This window comes from Tachypleus tridentatus, chromosome 13, assembly GCF_004210375.1.
Source record: "Tachypleus tridentatus isolate NWPU-2018 chromosome 13, ASM421037v1, whole genome shotgun sequence".
Classification (NCBI taxonomy): Eukaryota; Metazoa; Arthropoda; class Merostomata; order Xiphosura; family Limulidae; genus Tachypleus; species Tachypleus tridentatus.
In genome coordinates this window covers 91322997-91344020 of record NC_134837.1, presented here as the reverse complement: position 1 = coordinate 91344020, position 21024 = coordinate 91322997, and the positions used below count along the sequence as shown (strand labels likewise).

At 32.6% G+C, this 21024-nt stretch overlaps 1 protein-coding gene across 3 annotated transcripts in view; it reads right to left on the bottom strand.

Moving 5' to 3' along the window:
* Window positions 1-8867: 8867 nt before the first annotated feature.
* The window catches only part of LOC143239989 (uncharacterized), a 53506-nt gene continuing 41349 nt past the window's right edge, over window positions 8868-21024 (bottom strand). For all 3 annotated transcript variants that reach the window (XM_076481722.1, XM_076481724.1, XM_076481723.1), the window contains 2 exons: window positions 16558-20670; window positions 8868-13325 (listed from right to left, as the gene is read on the bottom strand). In XM_076481722.1, coding sequence (XP_076337837.1) covers window positions 13282-13325; window positions 16558-20670 — 4157 coding nt within the window. In that variant the 3' untranslated portion in view covers window positions 8868-13281. The remainder of the gene's footprint in view (window positions 13326-16557; window positions 20671-21024) is intronic.

Genomic DNA, 21024 nt, shown 5'->3' with positions numbered 1-21024 from the left:
ATACAATGAGAGTCACAACAAGCTCAATTTGAAATCACTTCCAGAATGAATGGATTGAATAGCAGACGGTAAGCCATCCATCTTGTGGCCTATTTAAAAGACCAGCTTTGACAATTTTAAGTAACGTTTCAGCTGAGAGTCATAATAGCAATGAAGCCAGTTATGTAATAGTATTGGAGTGTCGTACCAGAAAAAAGAATCTGAAGGGAGTGATTCAATCGAAATGTTTTCCATCATAATCTTCTTTGTAAGCACATCGTTGAGAGAACAGCCACGTAGGTAATTGCAGAAACGAACTTTCAAGTGGAACATCAACCTGTAGAGAAGCCTAGAGTTTGAATAAAGACTAGTTCCAGAGGATCATCAAAGTAGGAGATGCCAGTGAATATGTCCTACCACCTGTCTATGGGAAAACACCCTTCCACATACACACCAGTGACTGAATGGCCAGAGATAACAAGGAACAAGACGCCATACTGCCCATATACCACGGTTTTCAGAATCAAAGATCTCCAAAATGGCTGATGAATGGACAATCAAAAGTAGTTTTATTTTTTCGGTTGTTTAAAGGAATTCACAATCCAAGAAGGTGGCAATATGGTACATTACTTTTTATATTTTAATCTGATAGCCAGAGAACGTAAGAACGTCCAGAAAGTTCTAAGTACGTGACGCAAAGACTTTTCTAGTATAGTTGAATTTAGATTCTAAATATCAAATACTTATGAAGTGTATAAAGTCCTTTTCGAAATAGGGAGTCGAATCAGTCAGTGTGTTACCTCTCTTTGTACATGTATGCTGACTTCTTTTACTTTAGTTTATATTAGTTAGCAAATTTATGGAAGTGTATAAATGTTCAAGTTTGTAGAAACATAAAAGGAGGAAATAAAGAAATTTATTAGCATTGTGTGAACTAGATGTTGAATTATTTTCTTCATATAATTTCAAATAACTCGTCAGTAGAAGAACTATTTTGTTTCTTGCTTAATAATATCACTGCTATAGATAGATGTAAAACTTAATTTTATTAAATAACATTGTTAAAAACATATGTTGAAATGGAAATTGCCCAAAATAGGGCAAGTAAACACCAGGCCCTTGTGAATCACAATTTGTGCAGAATTACAGCACTGATATTTGGTGCTTGATTTTCTATAGTAAGAGAACATAGCCTATATTTTAGGTTTTAGAAAAACAAAACAAACACTACAATTTTTTAAACATTAATTAAAGTATGAAGTGTGTGTACAATTTATTGTAGAAAGTTCTTAGCTGTTCCAAACATTTCATAGAGTTTTTTAATTCTACGTTTTTATACCACAAAAGAAAGACAGTGCACAGTTAATTATACTACTATTATTAAACATTTGCTCAAAAATTGTCGAAATTATCATTGTCAATGCAGGATAATAATTAGAGCAAAAAGTTAGTTTGTAATGATTGAAATAGAAATGAAATTGTGATATGAAAGCTTATCATGACATTTCTACCTCCTATAGTAGCATAGACATCTTAAGAATTGTTAATTATTTAGTTACTACATTGTCATGGCAGCAATATGTGGTCCAGACTCGCTAACATGACCTTGTTTCAATCACCTTGCTCTTTGTCCTCTGCCCATAGAGATATATTAATATTGTAACTGGAATATCGTGTGAACTGCTTGAAACAGAAATATCCTTGACTGGTCATTTAGCACATTGACTGGAGATAACAGCTAACCAATGGTGTCAGGGAACGTAAATCTTGAGGTGACGCTATCGAATGGACAAAGAAGGTTAAAAAACATTTTTGATATGAGCAAGCTTTCTTAGTTTAGTTTTCGATTATTTGACCAATAGGATGAAACTCCTATTTTCTGAAAGATCTGCGTGTGTATTATTGAAGCATTTGATCTTAAGATAAAACCAAGAAGTCTGAATAATAACTAAAGGGAGGAATGATTGTTGACTCGTCCATTGGAGGTATGTCTGCCAGTCTTCTCTTTGTTGTTCTATTTGTTTATTCAAAACATGAACAACTTAGTTACTTATATACTAATAAACAACACTCAATACTATTATCTTTATCATTCAATCCTCGTTAATTTCCTGGGCAAACTGTACTGTTACTGTAAAATATTCTATCTGATACTTTTCGAGAAATCAGCCTCATCTGCGAATACTACAATATTTTGCAACTTTGTTTTTTGAAGTAAAGAGTATTAACTGCAGGTGACTAGTTTTCGTTGTTGTTTAAACTGTGTGACTTCGGTGAGTAAAATTTTAAATTGGATTGGAATTAACGTGAATATTGGTAAGCTATAAAAGTTATGTACCAGTGGTACAGCGGTAAGTATGACGGCTTTCAACCACGGCCGGATTAAGGGCAACTGATGCCCAAAGCACAGCCCAACAATGGTGCCCCCCTCGGCCCCTCCACTGCTTAACTGACAACACATTAAGACTCAATAAGTGCTGAAAGTGAAATAAAAGTTTGAAAATTTATAACCCTTCTTCAGTTTTCTTCCAGACCAGACTCAACAACTATATTAAAGAAAAACTTTTTTATTTTATTTATTTAACAGATCAGACATGAATCAAAATCAAGCAGTTACTGAGGCCTTCATTTAAAAATGATGAGGGAAATCACTTCTTTGATCAATGATAATTAAAAGGAATTATTTTTACCGTATATTTTTTTCACTCTGAGTTAACAATTTTCACGATGATGTTAACAAAAATGAAAAATTTATCAAAACCCTTTTATTCAAAAAATTCTCACTTTGATGTTAACAATTGCTCACTTTGAACTTAAAACCCTGTAAACAAATTATTTGCTCATACCTTAATATTTATTTGAATTTTAAAAAGTTTTCTTCTAGATTATTTAATTGCAAGGTCTTTGATCAAGCTCTCAAAACTAATTTGGAGTAACAAATCTGCTTCTATACTTAGCAGGCCCGGCATGACCAAGTATGTTGAGGCATTCGACTCGTAATCCGAAGGTCGCGAGTTTAAATCCCGGTCGCACCAAACATGCTCGCCCTTTCAGCCTTGGGGGTGTTATAATTTGACGGTCAATCCCACTATTCGTTGGTAAAAGAATAGCTCAAGAGTTGGCGGTGGGTGGTGATGACTAGCTGCCTTTCCTCTAGTCTTACACTGCTAAATTAGGGACGGCTAGCGCAGATAGCCCTCGAGTAGCTTTGCGCGAAATTCAAAACAAACAAATCTATACTTAGCAGAGACAAAGGATCCAGCCTGTCTTGTCGCATAGTTGTTCTGTTGGGATTTTTAATATGCTTGATTTGAAAAACTGAACGCAATACTATGTCTACGTGTGGAAATGCACTCTCAATGTTGTCTTTTGAAATTATTTTATAAAGTTCAGCATGACTGAACCTGTTTTTTTACAGTTTTTGTTGCACTGAACTTATGGCGTACATGTGAGTGAAACTGCTGAAGCTCGGCAGAGAGATTAGTGTCCAAATCCTCTGGGTAAGCATCAATTAATTTTTGGGAACACTAAGAGTACCTTTAAGTTTCAGCAGATGAAGTGACATCATTTAGGAAAGAAAATCTGTTTGATATTTCTTTGTACACCTCTCCCCTTCTTCTCATCTTGGTTTCTAGTTTGTCAACAACTGTGCAGAAGGTAGTGATACGAAATTTATCTCTGGCATTCAGATCTACTTCTTGTACATCTCCGTCATTGAGTACCTTTTTTCTGACAAGTTTGTGAGTTTGAGCTGCATTGTAATCAACATATGGTAATATTTCCTTTGCAACTGCTTCAAGTCTTTCAAAGTCATCCCTTAAAGCGCGTAGTTGGTCAGCAAATGACCCGTACAGATCTGCACGTTTTTTTTAAGTTCACATCCTCATTTTGCAGGACTTGACTTGCTTTATGAAACTTTTGCAAAACAAATTCTAACTCTTGACCAATTCTAACAACCAACTGATAAGCTAAAATAACCTGAAGAATTTACTTCATCAACGATGAACTCGTGGACCTTCTGAACCATTGGTTGAATGAGTTCTTCAGAGGTAGTTTTGTACAAATTAGAAAGATTTTCTTTTCCAGAATTTCGAAAAGTCAGACCACTTCAGCTAACATACGAACAACTATTGCACGCTCCAAGGCATGTTCCCAGTAATTTCACTCTTCTTTAATTTGTTTTTCCAACACTTGTCCCAAGTCTAAACCTTGTCTGCGAGTTAAGTATGTCAGCATAAAGTCTCAGTGAGTAGTGTTTCTTTCATGATGATCAATTACAATAGTATTTCGCCAGTCACTGAACCCTTCTCTTTCAACAAAACGCGAGGAAAGTTTAGGGGCAAAAAATTTACAAACAAAGCAGTAAACTTACCCTGTTGATGGTGAATACAACAACCACTCTCTCTTATATTGCTCATCAGTGGCTTTTACCCCAAAGAAAAGTTTCTGCGAAAAGTATCTCGTTGGTTTGCCACTATTGAAAGTGTTGACAGTCAGTGCGTCCACAAACAATCCAAAAAGCCACATCAGCAGCAGAGAAATCGAGCCACAACCCTGGATATTTTGCTTTAGTTTCTTCACCTCTTGTAGAATGAAGCATTTTATCATAGTCCAAAAGATTTTCATTTTCAGCAATTATTTTAACTTCAGACTGTCTTGTAGAGCAACTTGCATCAACATTAACACGAGAGATATCAGGAGAATTTACAGGTAAAATGAGATCAGTTGTGAGACTTGTGTCAGCTGAGCCAGCCTGTGACACGTCAACGTCGTCATGATGTTCTGACTCTGAAATTGACAAAGTGGTGCGCAGCTTGGTCCAACTTTAATCTTGTCAGAGTCAGATGCAGTACAAGTGACTTCTGATGGCGGAGATGGGTTTTGATTTAGAAGATCATGTTGTGTAAGTTGAGTGAAAAAATTAGTCAACTTTCCAGTATTGGCCACTGAATCTAAAGCCTTTTGTTGGTTCTTTTTTGCCAGTTTTGTCTTTTGTGCACCACTTAATTGAACACGATTTGCAATTTGAAAAATACAAAAACAAAAATAAAATGAAACACACAAAAGAATATGGATCATATATAATTATAATGATTAGAAAAACTTTGACATTCATAAAGAAAAACGTTGGTAAGACAGTCAAACATACTAAACTCTAGGTCTACATTTAGACAAAGATTCTCAGAAAGGTATCCTCGGACTTAGGTCCATCAGCACATAAACATGAATTCATAAAATACCTTTATTGGTTTGCTGCATTCTGATTGGTTGAAAACCATTCGAGACCAGTCTCGAATCGAGACTGGCTTCAATCAATTTTAGGAGAATTAGTTTTCAGCCATTGCAAAAGCTTCATTAAGATTGTTGCTATGGTAGCTGTATGGAAGAAGCAATGTCAGTGGTAATATACAAGTCCATTGTGAGCCAAAAAGTATTCCAAAACAATTTGTGATCAACAACACATACTGTAGTAGCCAATATACACAGTGATCATTCTGTACTGGAACACATACGTAACAGATAATCAATTGTAAACTGTACTGTATATTGAACTACTAAATACTGGGTTAGGCCTAGGCTAGAGTACCTTAATCCTAATCAAATATCTCAAGAATGAGTTGTAACCTCAACTTTGAGCTTAGTCTTGACCTGGGGACTTCAGATAAACCAACAAACCAGACATCAACAAAAAAGGAACATGTCTGAAACTTTATCTGCATGTCTGGATGTGAAGGCAAATTCAAAACAACGGCCTTAAATTGGGAATCGTCCACTTCATTATTGCAGGCTACAGTAAGGTTTTCAGTATATTTACATCAAACTACAGGGTGGCCCGTAAGTCCCTACCCATCCATATGTCTTATGTATTCAGTGTATCTGTGTGCTGTCCCTCATTCTCGCTGCATAATGTTACGCGACGCCATGTTCTGTGAGACATTTTCCTCAACATAGTAGGGGTTATTGTTTCCAAATGCCGCGGTAACAGCTGCCTTCAACTCATTATCAGTAGATACAATATCCTTTATGTATCCCCAAAGATAGTTATCACATGTTGTCAAGTGCGGACATCTTGCGGGCCATTTCATGGGTGCCGGGGATGTTACAGAACCAAGTAGTAGCCATGGATCATTCAAAAATGTACGTTACATATAAACTTAATGAACTCGACTAAAGTTGAGTGGGGCAGTGAAAGAGTTGAGTGCATGATAGCTAGGGGAAAAACTCTGTGGTTCTCCCCTTGCCTTGGTGCTCTAAGAACGTGCTTATTTTGCTTAATGGTTAATCCAGGGCTGCTTTCAACGCTAAAAATCGTTTTTTGATACCCTTGTCACATAGTCACATATTTGTGCTTAACTGGGAACGAGCAGTTGTGTTTTATTATAATAAAACTCATGTTTTTCAGCCTACTCAAGCTGTCTTGTGACTTTTATATGTTTTATGCATCAAACCTCACATGAAGCGAAAATAAACTACAATGATTTCCACATTTTCTCACTTGTTGTAATGGCAGTAACACTGGTCTAGAAAGTCGTTAAAATTAACTTGATATATAGATATATACATTCCCACTACAGCAAGATATTCTTAATATTAAAAACTCCCCAGTACCACCTCGAATCATCGGGCACCGTGCTATAAAAGGAAGACATCTTCAGTCTCTCTCTTTTTTCTGTTATTTGTAACTCAAATAAACCCTATAATAACACGCACCTCGATATTTCGAGGTGGTACTGTAACACCTTTCATAATTTCTCAATTACTTCTTATTTCAAAACAGAATGTTGTAAGTACATAAAGTGTATGCCTCAGATTTTTCGTGATTAATGAGATAATTATTTTTTTATTTTAACACAAAATGATTTAATGATATATTGTAATACGTTTTAAATGTTTGATGATCCATAGTTTTTTGTTTACTTAAGCAATTTCAAGATTTTAGCTCAAGATGTCAAAATAAGATATAAGACAAATTATCTTACGTGTACAAAATAGCCGCGATAGCTAACACATTAACTAAATCAATCTATTTTATTGAAATCCATCTTCATATTTCAAGAGTATCTCATATTTGCAATAGTGTGAAAGTGCTAGAACACCTTACGTCACTTCTTTAAGTTTCCTAGGCGTTATAGACCTAGCCTATTAAACATATTGATCTTAATGCCATCATTAAGCAAGCAACTCCCTTTAGATAAGCCCGGCGGTTAAGGTGCTCGACTCGTAATCCCGGGTTTGAATCCCGGTCACACCAAACATGTTCGTACTTTCAGCCGTGGGGCGTTATAACGTTACGTTCAATCCCACTATTCATTGGTAAAAGAGTAGCCCAAGAGTTGGCGGTGGGTAGTGATGACTATCTGCTTTCCCTCTAATCTTACATTGCTAAATTAGGGACGGCTAGCGCAGATAGTCCTCGTGTAGTTTTGCGCAAAATTGAAAACAAACCAACCCTTTAGAGAACATTAAAAACATATCTTATAAAAGTATCTTAAAATGCACTTTGACTACATTTCTTTAGATTTTTAAGTTTTGATGAATTTCTCAAATGTCTAGCAATTAGTAGTTAGCAAGCATTTTTGAATTTTTTTTATTTAGATATTTTCTTATATCACTGTGATACGCGAGTAAATATTTTCAACCTTCTTTAATGATAGAGAGATTTAAAGTTTTTTTATGTTTAGTTTATGCTGTAATGGTTGTAATATTGATCCAGGTTTTTAAAATAACCTTGTTCTAGTTGTTTCATTTCTTTGTTCTCTACAGTAGCTAACGTCTCTCCTGTCCGAAGGATGCTGTAGATTATATGTATAGCGTTCGAGTTTTAGCACTGGAATATCTTTTGCTGACCGATTATGAAGTTGACTGACTCCAATAGCTGACTAAAACTACGACGAAGCAAAATTCACTTGGCAATGCTGCCAACTTGACACAGAATAAAAGTTTATCTGTTGAATTTAGGTGCGCTTTCTTGGTTCAGTTCTTGATTTTCATAATGACTTGTTCAGCAATTTACGTGTTCCTTACACAAAAGCAACATCAACATGTCTGCTGTGTCCACCGAGGTGAATCGAACCTTTGCTTTTAGCATTTTAAATCTGAATTCTTACCGCTATCCCATCTAGGGACAATTTAGCAGAGATTTAAATATTTTGAGGAACGTTATAGATCCATTGCAGGTGATCCTTCACTTGTCTACGCACTTTTTGTTGAGTTTAAATAAAGTTTGTTTGTACTATACTTTAAATACGTTTAACAATTTATTTCGTACATTATTTAAAATTATCAACTATAGAACGCTCTCTTTATCTCTTGAAAGAAACTGGTAATTCGTGGAAATTCAGTTTTATATGAAAATATCACATTATGTTAGCTGTATGTGTTATAAGTTACCTTACACTTTTTTTATAAATATATGTAATTTTCTTGCATGTTTTGTGCTTATCTAATAAAGAAAGTGTGTTATTTAACTTGCACAATAAGTATAATAATTATCTGAGACAAAAGAAATCTGCACATTTTGATACATAGGTATAGTTTAGTTACTACGTAACCATAGTCTATGGCAATCTTTTAAATAAATTTTGTTACAAACTGATAACTACAGAAACAAATGTTTGAAAGTACGTTGCCGTTAGTTGAATGTTAGGTTTTAAGATTCAGCTTATTATGATAGTAGTTTTGGATCAACTATACAATTTCCTTGTGCAATCGTTGACTGTTTGAACGTGATACAACTCCAAATCTGTCTTAATGTTTGTGCTAAATAAAATACCAAAAAAAAATATCTTGTTGAGAAACAAAAATATTTGTATGCTTGTGAATTTTGGATGCTTACCAACATTTGAGGAAATTGACCAATTACCTTGATTTAACACAGCAAAAACATAAGTTAATTTTTCATTTTATTTCAAACTTAATGAAAATGTTTTATATTACATATAGATTTAATGAAGCCAGTAACATTCTCTATATTTTATAAACAAATTTCAATAATATTTCGACGCATTTATTTTTTTAGCTTGATCCTATAGGGATTTTAGTAAGAAATACACTAACAGAATTACGGGTATTTTAATTTTGTAACTGACAATGAAATTTTTTGTTGACATTAATTTACTATCGTGTTTTATATCTTGGATAAAACATAGTACAAAAGACTGCACAATATTAATATTGTATCACGTATAACACTAGATTAGGTAATAGATAACATTACATTCGTGTAAACTGAAAAAAAATATTTCTAAAATGTATGACATGGAAAAATAAAATGTTTTTAGTTTGCAGAAAGGTTTTGAAAGCAAATTCTCACAGTAAAGAACATAAATTAAATTTAATATAACAATTACTTGAAAGTACTGATGATATCTAATAAATGCTTGTAATGAAACCTTTAGATGTTTATTACGCATTATTTTAAACACTTTGTGCATTTTAAAGTAGGATTAGATTCGACGGTTGTTATTAATTAACTTATGTTACAAATTTTGTATTTTGAAATGTATGACATTTCTTCAGCTACCTAACTATCATTTGGATTAACGTAAATGTATATTGCACATTAAAAACACCTGTGGCAGTACAAAATATGTTTAAATTTCAGAAAACAAACAAAAAATATAAATGAGAGAAACTGCATACAATCTACATTTACAAACAAAGAAATTTCATGAAATGGAGGATTTATTTTTTGAGTAATACTTCTAACGTGATGTACATTTGAATTCAGAATTTTAAATTACCTTATTTCCAAGCACAACAATGTTTATAAAAGTTTATTGGCAAAAACATGTAGAAAACAATCTGCATTTTCAACAAAATTTGATGAAAGTTTATTAAAAAGTATAGACTATTGGTAAACTAACTACTTTAGTAACATACTAATTTCCTTAGATTATTCAGATTGCATTTATTAAAACCAAAGTTTATGAAACTTTTATAAAACATTAGATTATTTTTTTTATTTTAATTCAAAATTTAGGTTAAGAGATCAAGGAAGTACTAAAACATTTTAAACTTTAAATTGAAAAATGGCTTCCAAATGAATAGTGAATTTAAAATAACAATTAAATCAATATAATGTGTAATAATTTCTGATAAAACAAGCTTCAGTTGATAAAGCACCAGAAATATTAATATTTGCAATAAAAATGTGAATTACATATTTTTAATATACAATCTATTGTATACCTTTGACATCTCTGAGCAATTTTCTGATATTGAATTTAATGATGGTTAAGACCCTTCTTTTTCTATTTTTGGAGATGTATTTATTTTACATGTATATTTTGCTCTCATCATTTTAATTTTCTTCTTCCACAACCTAATCTTTCATGGAAAGATAACTGCAGTTTCTTTACTAATCAATTAGTTATACTCAAACAAAATCATGGTATTAAACAATTAAAATTTAAACAATATTTTTGACCATATTAATCAAAGACTGATATTAATACTTTCTTTTCTAAATCAAATAAATGAAAAATCGCATATGATACAATATTTACTGCAATACTAGCAAAACAAGTTATGTTGTAAATTGACTGTAGCATTAACACAAAAATATGCTCGAGTTTACTTACTGCAGTGCTAATACAACAGGTACTTTTATTTTATTTACTTTAATATTAACATTATTCACTTTACTGCAATACTACTGCAGTTAATTTCATAACATTAATTATATTAGCACAGTGGGACTTCCTTTCCTGCAATACTAACACAGTAAGTTGGGAGTTTAGTTGCTGTAGCACTAACATAGTGTGTCATGTTGAGGATTTTCTTACAGTAATAGTAATACAACAAGTCTTTTTAGTTTATTTAATAATGATAATAATACAGTAAGTGTTATAGGTTTACTCACACTAACCAACATTAAGTTGTGCAAATATACTCACTTTCACATATTTTAATACATTGCTTTATTTTCATTCTTAAGATCCTAAAACTTACTGTTAGATACCAACATAACAAGTATTGTGTTCCTTTACTGTAATAGTTATACAGTAAGTGTTTTATGTTTGTTTATAACAACACACAGTAAGCTGTTATATTAATTTACTTTTCTAACATTACAATATGTTTTGTGAACTCACTTATTGTAACACTGACACAATTGGTGTGGTGAGTTCCTTTCTGTAATACACTTACTGAAAGTTTTTAGTTTTTAGCACTAAAATAGCAAGTATGGGACAAATGTCATGAGTTTACTTAATGTAATACTAACACATTAAGTTGTGCAGAGAATTTACTTCTTCTAATACTAATAGAGCATGTATTGTGAGTTTTTATTATAATATTAACACAAAATGTTAAGAGTTAATTCATTTCAACACTATTACAATATCTGTAGTAATTTTTGATAGAATTACAGGTTTTTTAGTTTATTTAGTGTAATGCTAATACAGTAAAATATTATTACTTTACTCAATGTAATATCAATGCAGTAAATGTTGTAGTTTTGTTTATTTTAATATTAACACAGTATAGTGTGTTGTGAGTTTGCATTATATAGCTCCTAAACAGTAAATGCTTGAGTTTACTTAATGTAATACCAGTAATGTACAGTAAGTGCTGTAATTTTAGCTGTTATGTGTTATGAGTTTTATTAATGTAATACTTAATTTAGTAATATTGACTTTACTTAGTGTAATACTAGTACAATAATGTTGTAATTTTAGCTAATTTAATATTACATTGTGAGTTTGATTGATGTAACAGTTAACACACTAAATATTGAGTTTACATAATGTAATATCAGTACACTAAGTGTTGTAACTTTAGCTACTTTAAAGTTAACAAAGTAAATGTTTACTTAATGTAATACCAGTAAAAGTTTTGTAAGTTTAGTTTCTTTAATACTAACATAGTATATTGTGTTGTGACTTTCCTAAATTTATGTATACACTGTAACATTAACGTATGATACAAGTTTTTTCTGCTATAAATGAACAGAAGTGTTGCAACTTTCTTCTGTAGTATTAGCATAAACTTGTTAGTAAACTCATAATACAACTAATCTTTTAGTATGCACAAACTAAATTTAGTTGCAATAGTAATAGTGATACATTACATCATTTGATGATGCTCATTATAATTTTATTTTAATACAAAGCCATAATAAGTTATCTGCCATCTTTACTGCAGAGAATCAAATTCTGGATTTTAGTGTTGCAAGTTCTCACAGGGAATCTGTTGTAATATTGTGGTTTGCATTTGTTTTCTCATAGCAAAGCCACATTGGGCTATCTGCTGAGTCCACAGAGGGGAATCAAACCGCCAGATTTTAGTGTTGTAAATCCATAGACTTACCGCTGTACCAGTGGGGGATGTAATATTGTGGTTTAGTTTTGTAATATATGTGTGTGTGTGTTGTCGATTTGTATTTTAATTATATGCAACATTATTTACCTAATATATATCAGTGAATGTTTTGAATCATAATTTTATCTTTTATTTTCTACAAATTGCCAAACATACTATATTATAAACAGTAATTTATTAATTGCTAAAACTAAGTAACATTTATTGAAAATTCAAAATTTATACCATCGAACTTCTTTCATAGTCCAGTGGAAATAAAATAATTTTAACTTAGAAAGAAGATACAATTTAGAGACAGAGAGAAAAAAACGTTTATAAGTGTAGCATAAAGTTAATTTCCTTGATTTTCCGTAATTGATTACAAGGCTTTTAATCATCACACTTGTATGACATAATAGACAGTGCTTTAAAAAAGAACAGCACAAATAACAACAGCAAACAAACAGAACAGTGTTTTCTTAATCTAATTTTTGTGACATAAAAAGTAAATCCTTCACACACTGTTGGGAAATAATGGCAATGCTGCTTTTTAGGTTGACTCTTTACGAAAAGGAAAAGAATGAAAAAATATGTCTACATATTATTACATATTACGTTTTGAATTTTCCTTATCAAATAAAAGATGTGATTGTCAGTATGAAATTGATACTTAAAAAAATGTTTTTAGTATCTTTGAAGTTATTGTGAGTTTGTAACAATTATGATTGTAAATGGCCAGAATAAAATATCAGAAAGAGCATATACTTGTTGAAGGATAGCACTGACTGCCATAAATATTAATTACATGCAACACGTATAATAAGAAATGAAACACGGGGAGAATGCACTCATAATTATTTCATAGTAGTTATTAAATATAAATGAAAACAGCATATGCATTCACTATTTTTCTGGAAAATAAGATCTACCTGCCTTCAAATGAAACTCAGACAAATTACATTGTTTTATCACTTGTATTCTTTTGTGATTACCATCCACCTAGTGATTTTCTTCAGAACTCGGCATCCAAAGACTGAGTTGAACTATTGAATAAAAACAAAATCATCATTCCCTGTATATTTTTATTAAACAATAATACAAATATCCTCAAGCATACGTTCCACATTTATATATTTGAATTATTTATAGACAAAATAAAATTTCGTTTATTTTTAATATTTTAAACAGCATATCTATGGAATATAAGAATAAGTTGGTAGTATTATTTACATCATTTTTAAACAATATAACTTCATTGTGGTGAGTAAAAAACAACTTAAACAATATACACAATACACACTTCACCTTCGTCTTGTTCTTTCAGTTTGCTCTTGTCTAGAGTTACTGATAAAAGTTGAATTCCATGAAACCAATATAATTCAGCAAAAGTAGTGAATCAAATGATAGATTAGGCTTCATATTTTAGAATTTTAAATTTACACTTATGGTCCTTTAAAAATAAGCATTCATTTTGTTTATATGCTTATCAAATTGACCTATATCTAGGAAAAAAGAGCAATTTAGAGCTGTAGCTTTCAAGTACCTATACCCTTCTTAATCTATAAGCCAAAATTTGATATGCATCAGACAGACTTACAATAAATTATTAAGAATATTAAAATTAAGATAATATTTACAACAGGTGCAAAATAGTTGACAATATGTTTTAGAATTGAGAGTAGCATTATAAGCTCGATATTAACTTCTTTCCAAATTATTTGGAAATTTAAAGATTCTTTAGAGCAATTAAGTTTATTCTAGGCTATACAGAAAGTAATGAATGGAACAATGAAGTGAAAGATTTTAATAATTCGTAGTTTTGACAAGTTACTATAGTACTTTATAGAATTGTCTGTTTGTTTTGAATTTGCTGCAAAGCTAAATGAGGGTTATCTGCTCTAGCCATATCTAATTTTGCAGTGTAAAACTAGAGGGAAGACAGCTAGTAATCATCACCTACCTCCAGCTTTTAGGTTACTCTTTTATCAATGAGTAGTGGGATTGACAATTATAACATTATAACAACCACACAGCTGAAAGGACAAGAATGTTTGGTGGGAAAGTAATTCAACCCATGATCCTCAGATTGCAAGTCAAGTGCCTTAACAACCTGGACATGCCGGGCCCAAAAACAGGTTTGAAATATTAACTCTCTGTCTCTTTCATGCAGAAGTTTATTTGGTGTTACATACAATACATATGTACAGTTACAAAATGTTTCAATTATTAAAAAAAATAATTATTTGCTTTTGTTTTTAACACAGAAAAATAAAACTGTTGCTTACATGCAGGGATAAAAAAACCCATAAAACTGAGAGCTATTTCTATGCAACAAAAGTTAACTCATTAAAACAAACGTAGCTAACTCCACTAGTACATATTAAAAATGCTACACAACTTTTTATAGTTATTTCAACAATGACTCAAGCTGGGATGCTGACTAAGCCAGAGTATAGTTTCATTTGCTATTCCTAGCCAAAGTTATTTTCAGCAAGTTGTTTCCCTCTCTCTCTCTCTCTCTTGTGTGATATAGAAATTCACAAGTCACCAAAAAAAATTAAGTGGTTAAACAACAATATGAAATATATTTTATAAAGTTAAAAAACAATTAGCAAATAACTTATGTTAAGCTCAATAATCTTGTTTCTTCTTTATTTGTAATGGCATTTTAGACACAAAATGGAAACTTGTGATTAGATAGTTATATTTATTGATAGTCAGTATAAGTCATTTTTACAACTTGAATATTCTATATTTTATAACTGAATTTAAGAAAGTAAAATTTTCTAAAATGCAACAAACACCAACAGTGTGACACTTTTTTTACTACTAGGGAAACTGCTAAATTATATAATTGTTATGTTTGTTTTTTCAAGTTATGAAGGCTGGTTGTGACCCAAGACACAATAAATTTTAAATATCTTAAAAGAAATTATTATTTAAGATTTTAAAAAATACCATACTTCATACTTCTATCAATATAACATGAACAGATTAACTTTGTAGAAAATACTTTTTTTTTAATGAGAAGGAAAGTAATCATTTCAAAAAACTATGGAAGCTTCTGGAGAGAGAACATTTTTTATCTATTTCCATGTTTAAATAATAGGTAAAAGTTTTGTATTCCTAGCTGATGTTATGTATAAAAAATCAACAATAAGAAATTATATAAAATATTTTCATTAAAAGTATGTTAAAATAATATTTTAAAAGCATTCCAAATATATCCTTATAAAAACAGATTTTTTCATATCTAAAAGTATATCATAAAAGTTAATATCTAGAGAAACCAATGTTAAGTTTCTGGTTGTGAAAAGTTTCATCAATAGTTTTCTATTACTTTGTCATGCCCAATTCATAAAAATGACCAAGGTGGAAGAAAAAAACAAATAATTGACTTTTGCACTAATGATTTCACAAAACACTATGACAATGTACCTTTTTTTTCAAACTCATTTCTACAATTACTATAAATAATTATTAGCCAACTAAAAATGCCTCTCTATTATTAATACTTGATAAATACTCATACCATCTGTTTAAAACACTTATTAGTTTCAGCATCTCTGCAACTGGTAAACTATACAAATTTGTGTTTCATTCTGTTACCATTTATTTCTTAAATGAGAAAAAACATAAAAATACTAACTCAGTTGGATTTCACAATGAACACATCTGTAATTTCCTTTCAAGGTAGTTTTAACCTCAATTCTTTGAAGCTGAAAAATCAAACCTTCTTTCAGAAGAAAGCTACTTTTATCCAAGTGAGATTTTTTGCATGCACAATCAAGAAGTTCAAACTTTTTCATCTTCAATGAGTTCTTCTCTTAGTCTGATTTTGTATTTTTCAAGTTAATTTCTTTCTGATTTGACAATTTGATATGTGTTTCAATTCATTAATTTTTTTGATTTATCAAATATAAATTTTCTCTACATTTGTATTTTTTGCTTTTCGATTTATTCTTTCACCAACAGATTTTTCACTTATAATTTTTCAAGTTTTTAAATATAGACTTTCTCCAAACATAACATTCTCTACACTGCCTGAGTCTAGTTTTCCACTTAACTGTGTATCCATTTCCAAGGTGTGAAAAATGTTTCTTTTACTGTCTACTTTTAAATTTGTTAGTTTGTTTCTTACAGTGTTTACTGTGACATTACATTCCATCCAAAGTGAAGGTTGTTTGAAATGGTTAGTCTTTATGTACCAATCCATGCCACGTGCACAATGTTCTGACTTGTGACAAATATAAGAATCATCAAGAGAATTCTTACCTCTTTGAACCTCACTTGGACTGGAAGAACCCAGTGTTTGGTTGCTGTCTGTATCTCTGCTACCATCAGAAAACATCCCACCTATGTTGCGAGAGGATGTCTTTGTCCATCTTTCAGAAGACCTTGCTGTTCTGTTGTCTTCTAGTTCTACTGTAATATGCTGTGTGTTTTCACCTCTACTAGCTTGAGACTGAGTAATGATATTCCTCACTGAACTGGAAGGTGTAGAAAATGGATCACTAAACTTCTGATTTACTCCACGTTGTTCTCCAATATTTTGTTGTTGCCAGATACTGCCCAGTGGTTCTTGGTACTCTTCTTGGTGAGAAGTAACCAAAACTTGACCTTCTGGATTATTTCTATTGAAAGAAAATCTCATATGAAACATGGGGCGCCCTTGCCCAGTAGATGGAATTGTAGCACTAATTTTCTGCCCACCTTTCTGATGAAGAGTGCCACTCAATGATCTAACAAAGTGCATTTGTCCTGAAGAAGTATGCTGAGGATTTTTTACGGACGATTTTACATTATTACCCAAACTACTTGAATGAGAACTTGCTTGGACTTTGCAATGTTGATTTCCACTTTCTTGTTCATTATTCACTTGTATTTCAGAAACAGTTTTGAATGTGGACCTTACAGCCCTTTGGCTATGAGTTCCTAAACCTTTTCTGTCTAAGCTCTGTATGCTAAAGGATCTCCTATCTTCTTGCAGCCCTGTTTCACTGACTAGTTCAATAGGATCAACAGCCTTGTCACTTTTAGAACGATTGTACCTTATAAAACCTCTAGGACGTATTGTTCCATAAACAACAGCACTATCTGACGCTGAACTATCTTTGCTCTGTGATCGTGTGTATCTATTGCTATTTTCTGAAACTTCATTACCAGGATTCTCCACATTAAAGCTGTCAGACATGTGTAGCCATTGTTCAACTCTTTTTCTTTGGCTTTCAGGCATTTCTTCTGTTTGAGAAGATTCACATCCAGTCTCCTGTGATACTACTTGGCCACTATTGGGTGATGTAGGATTACTTGAAGAATTGGACTTTGGCAAATCTTTTGTAAAGGACTTGATATACTGTTGATATGTTCTGGGCCTTATGGTTCCATATAAAGATGCTTTACCCACTGTAAAGTCATCTTGAAATCTGCTGGATGGCTTAGATGTTCTTGCTGAGAATTCAGATTCATATCCATCACAACTTTCTACACCACTATCTCTATGGGCAGTGTTCTCAGCTGTAGAAGAGTAACCATCCTTGAACTTCCAAGATTCAGGCTTCAGTCTTGGAGATGAAGGTTCACTAGCAATAACAGATGACTGACGTTTCATAGGGTCAAGAACGAATCTCAAGACTGTTTCTCTGGGAGACTGATTTCTCTCTCGGCTAAGTGATCTTGTCATTGATGAGAATTCCCTTCCTAAATGACCATTGAGATGAAATTGATCTCTACCTCGTAATCCCTGGGAACTTCGGCCTAAGCTGTGGATTGAAGGGGTCAGGCAAGAACTCCCAAGTGATCTGAACCGACTACTCATATTACGATTACCAGATTGCAGAAGCTGCCAAAGTCCCTGGGACCCATACATAACAGGGTGAGAATCATCAAAATGAACATCAAAGTCATCTTCTAAGTCTGAAGAATCTCTGTCAGTTGAGTTTCCACTTCTTAGTTCACTCCCAAATAATTCATTAACTCTCTGTTCCCTTTCTTTCCTCATCTGTCGAAATGGATCTCTCCTTCTTTCCTTATGGAAAAATGGATCCCTAGCTATTTTACTGAAAGTGTTTTTCATAAAGTTAAAAACCATACTGTCTCCAGTCCATGTGTCAAAGATATCATCAAATATATCATTTGATCCTGATGAGCTCTCACTATCTGATCTTTGAATATCAGAAGTTTCTCTAAACTGTAAATGTTCTATTTTATCAAAGTCATCATCATTTTGGCTTGATTTTTTTGTAATCCTTGTCTTCTTTTCTACTTTTGTCCATGAACCATCTGCTGCAGGTGTTGTGTAAACTTTACCTGTTTCTGTTACACATGAGCCATCCTTATTGAAAGTGAACTTTCTATAGCTGCGAGTAATGGGGAGTGGACCTCCAGAATTCCTTCTTACAGTTGACTGTTCTACATTTTGAGATAAAGTACTCTGGTCATTTTCACTATTGTCAGGAGAAAGCCCTTTTAGAGTGGCTTCAACTTCTTTCCTCCAACTCACTTCATCTTTGAAAGATGAAGAGAGTTGGCCATTCTTTGGATGTTTCTGTGCCACCCCTACAAGACCTTCTTTTTTAGCATTTGGGGAGAGAAGTGTTCCCCAAACTGATTCACTCTCATCAGAAGGTGAATTCACTAGGTAAGTATCCTCAGTAGCATCTTTTGATATTTGTGATTTTCTAAATAAACCTTTTGAACCAAGTTCAACCTCAGCCTTACTTTGAGTTGAATTTTGAGGTTCCTGCCTTGAGTAAAGCTTAGAAGTATTAAAGAAAGACTGACCTTGGCAAAATTCTGCATTTTTCATTGGGGGTTGTTCATTCACTGAGTCTATAGCCTTCTGCTGAGATAATAGTTCTTCACCCAATTTAGCATTAGTTTTGTTATTGTTAATTATTCCTTGAGCAGTCATTTGTTTGGTGTCATTAGTGTCTAAATTTGTTGACTTAGATGTCTCCTCTTTTAGATATTCTGTTTCATCATGTTTTTCAAACTCTTCTGCTCTCTGATGGATTGTCTGAGTGGATATATTTTTTTCTTTTTTGATATCTTGAGTTGTTTTATGATCATTAACTGTCTCTATCATTTCTTTTTCATTGAGTTTTGGCTGCAAATGCTCAATTTTTGCTTCTACTTGCAAACTACTTGAAGATTTTTCTAATTCATGGTTATTAACATTTTCATTTGGGTAGTCTCCTTCATTTTTCTGCTCCCCTAATGAAAGTTTATTCTGTAAAACCTTCTTAACAGGTGGAAGCCTACTAACATCTGCAAACTGTGAGGATGGAGATGCTACTGAGGTTTCAAATGTTTTAGGTATAGCAATTTTACCAGGTTTTCGTGCAATAACTTTGGAATCTGATTTTATAACAGGTTCATCTTGGCAGACTGCTTCTGAGTTTTTTTTAACATTTTCCTGCTGAGTTAACTCGGTTTTAGAAAACGTTTCTTTGTCCTCTTTTTCATTAGACAATTTAAAGTTCTTTTTTTCAGCCTTTTCTTCATCCTGCTTACTTGAATCTTTTAATGAACTATATTTTTTAATATTACTTTCTTCATCACTTACTTTACTCCATTTTTCATTAATTTCTTTCTCAGCAAGTGTATTTCTTTGATCATTTGTAATGGAATGCTTTTTATCTGTTATCTTTTTTTCTCCATTTTCATGCTTGTCTTCTTTTTCAATAAAGTTTTCATTTTTCAAAGACAATGAGGTAACTTCTGATGCATTATTTGCTGTAGACTCAACAAATAGAGAATCTTTATTTCTGTTTTCAGTCAGTTTGGGAACAGCCTGAGCAACTGAGTCAGACTTACGGGGTTTCTTTGACTGATGGGCAAGACTTGAGATTCTCACAAGACTACCATCAAAAGATCTCTCAGCAGGACGTTTACCACTTCCATCTTCCATTGCTGCAGCAACAGCAGATGGGAGGAAGTCATCATCTGTTGCCTCACTCTGGAAGAGTTGAGAGGCATTTTGGAAATCAGCTGAACTATTACACAACTGATCCTCTGCTCCAGCATCAATATAAGCAAAACTGTTTGTTACTGTCTCACCATCATCCTCTTCATTTGTTTCCTCACCATCAGCTTCTGCAACTTGATCTTCAGATTGTAAAGGTTCTTCAGTTATTTCATCTTTTACTCCAGGTACAGCTAGTGGATGGTCCTCCATCTTACCAGATTCAGGGGGAGGTGGAGAAACAGGAGCTAAAGCCAGTAGGAGATCAATGCGTACTGGTGTGAGGTTAGCCATGTCTTCGGACACCTGAAGTAATGATAATTCATGGCCATAATTTACCCACGAGTCTGTGCATATGTCGATAATGGTTGCTCGCTTTGTTGGGTCCACAGTAAGCAAACGACGAATAAGTTCTGATGCCTCTGTAACAATAATGAAAGAGTATCTTAATAAAAAAGTTAATTAACATATTTCAAATACTGTTATTCTAATAAGTTAGTACTAATACTCTACTGGCAGTACTATTTTCATGAGTAAATCAAAGTTGCCTAACACTAGTAGTTGGTAAGTCATGACAACACACTTCTACCACCAATGTTTTAAAAGCCATGAGTAACACACATTGAATAGCAAGTGTAGAACAACTTATCCTTACTATGCACTAGCAGCAGTGGTATAGTCATGCAGGAGCACTGACGACCCACTTTACATGCAGAAGTTTCCCACTCCCATACTTCATAGGTAAATTATTTTCTGTAATGTTTTCTTTTATATTC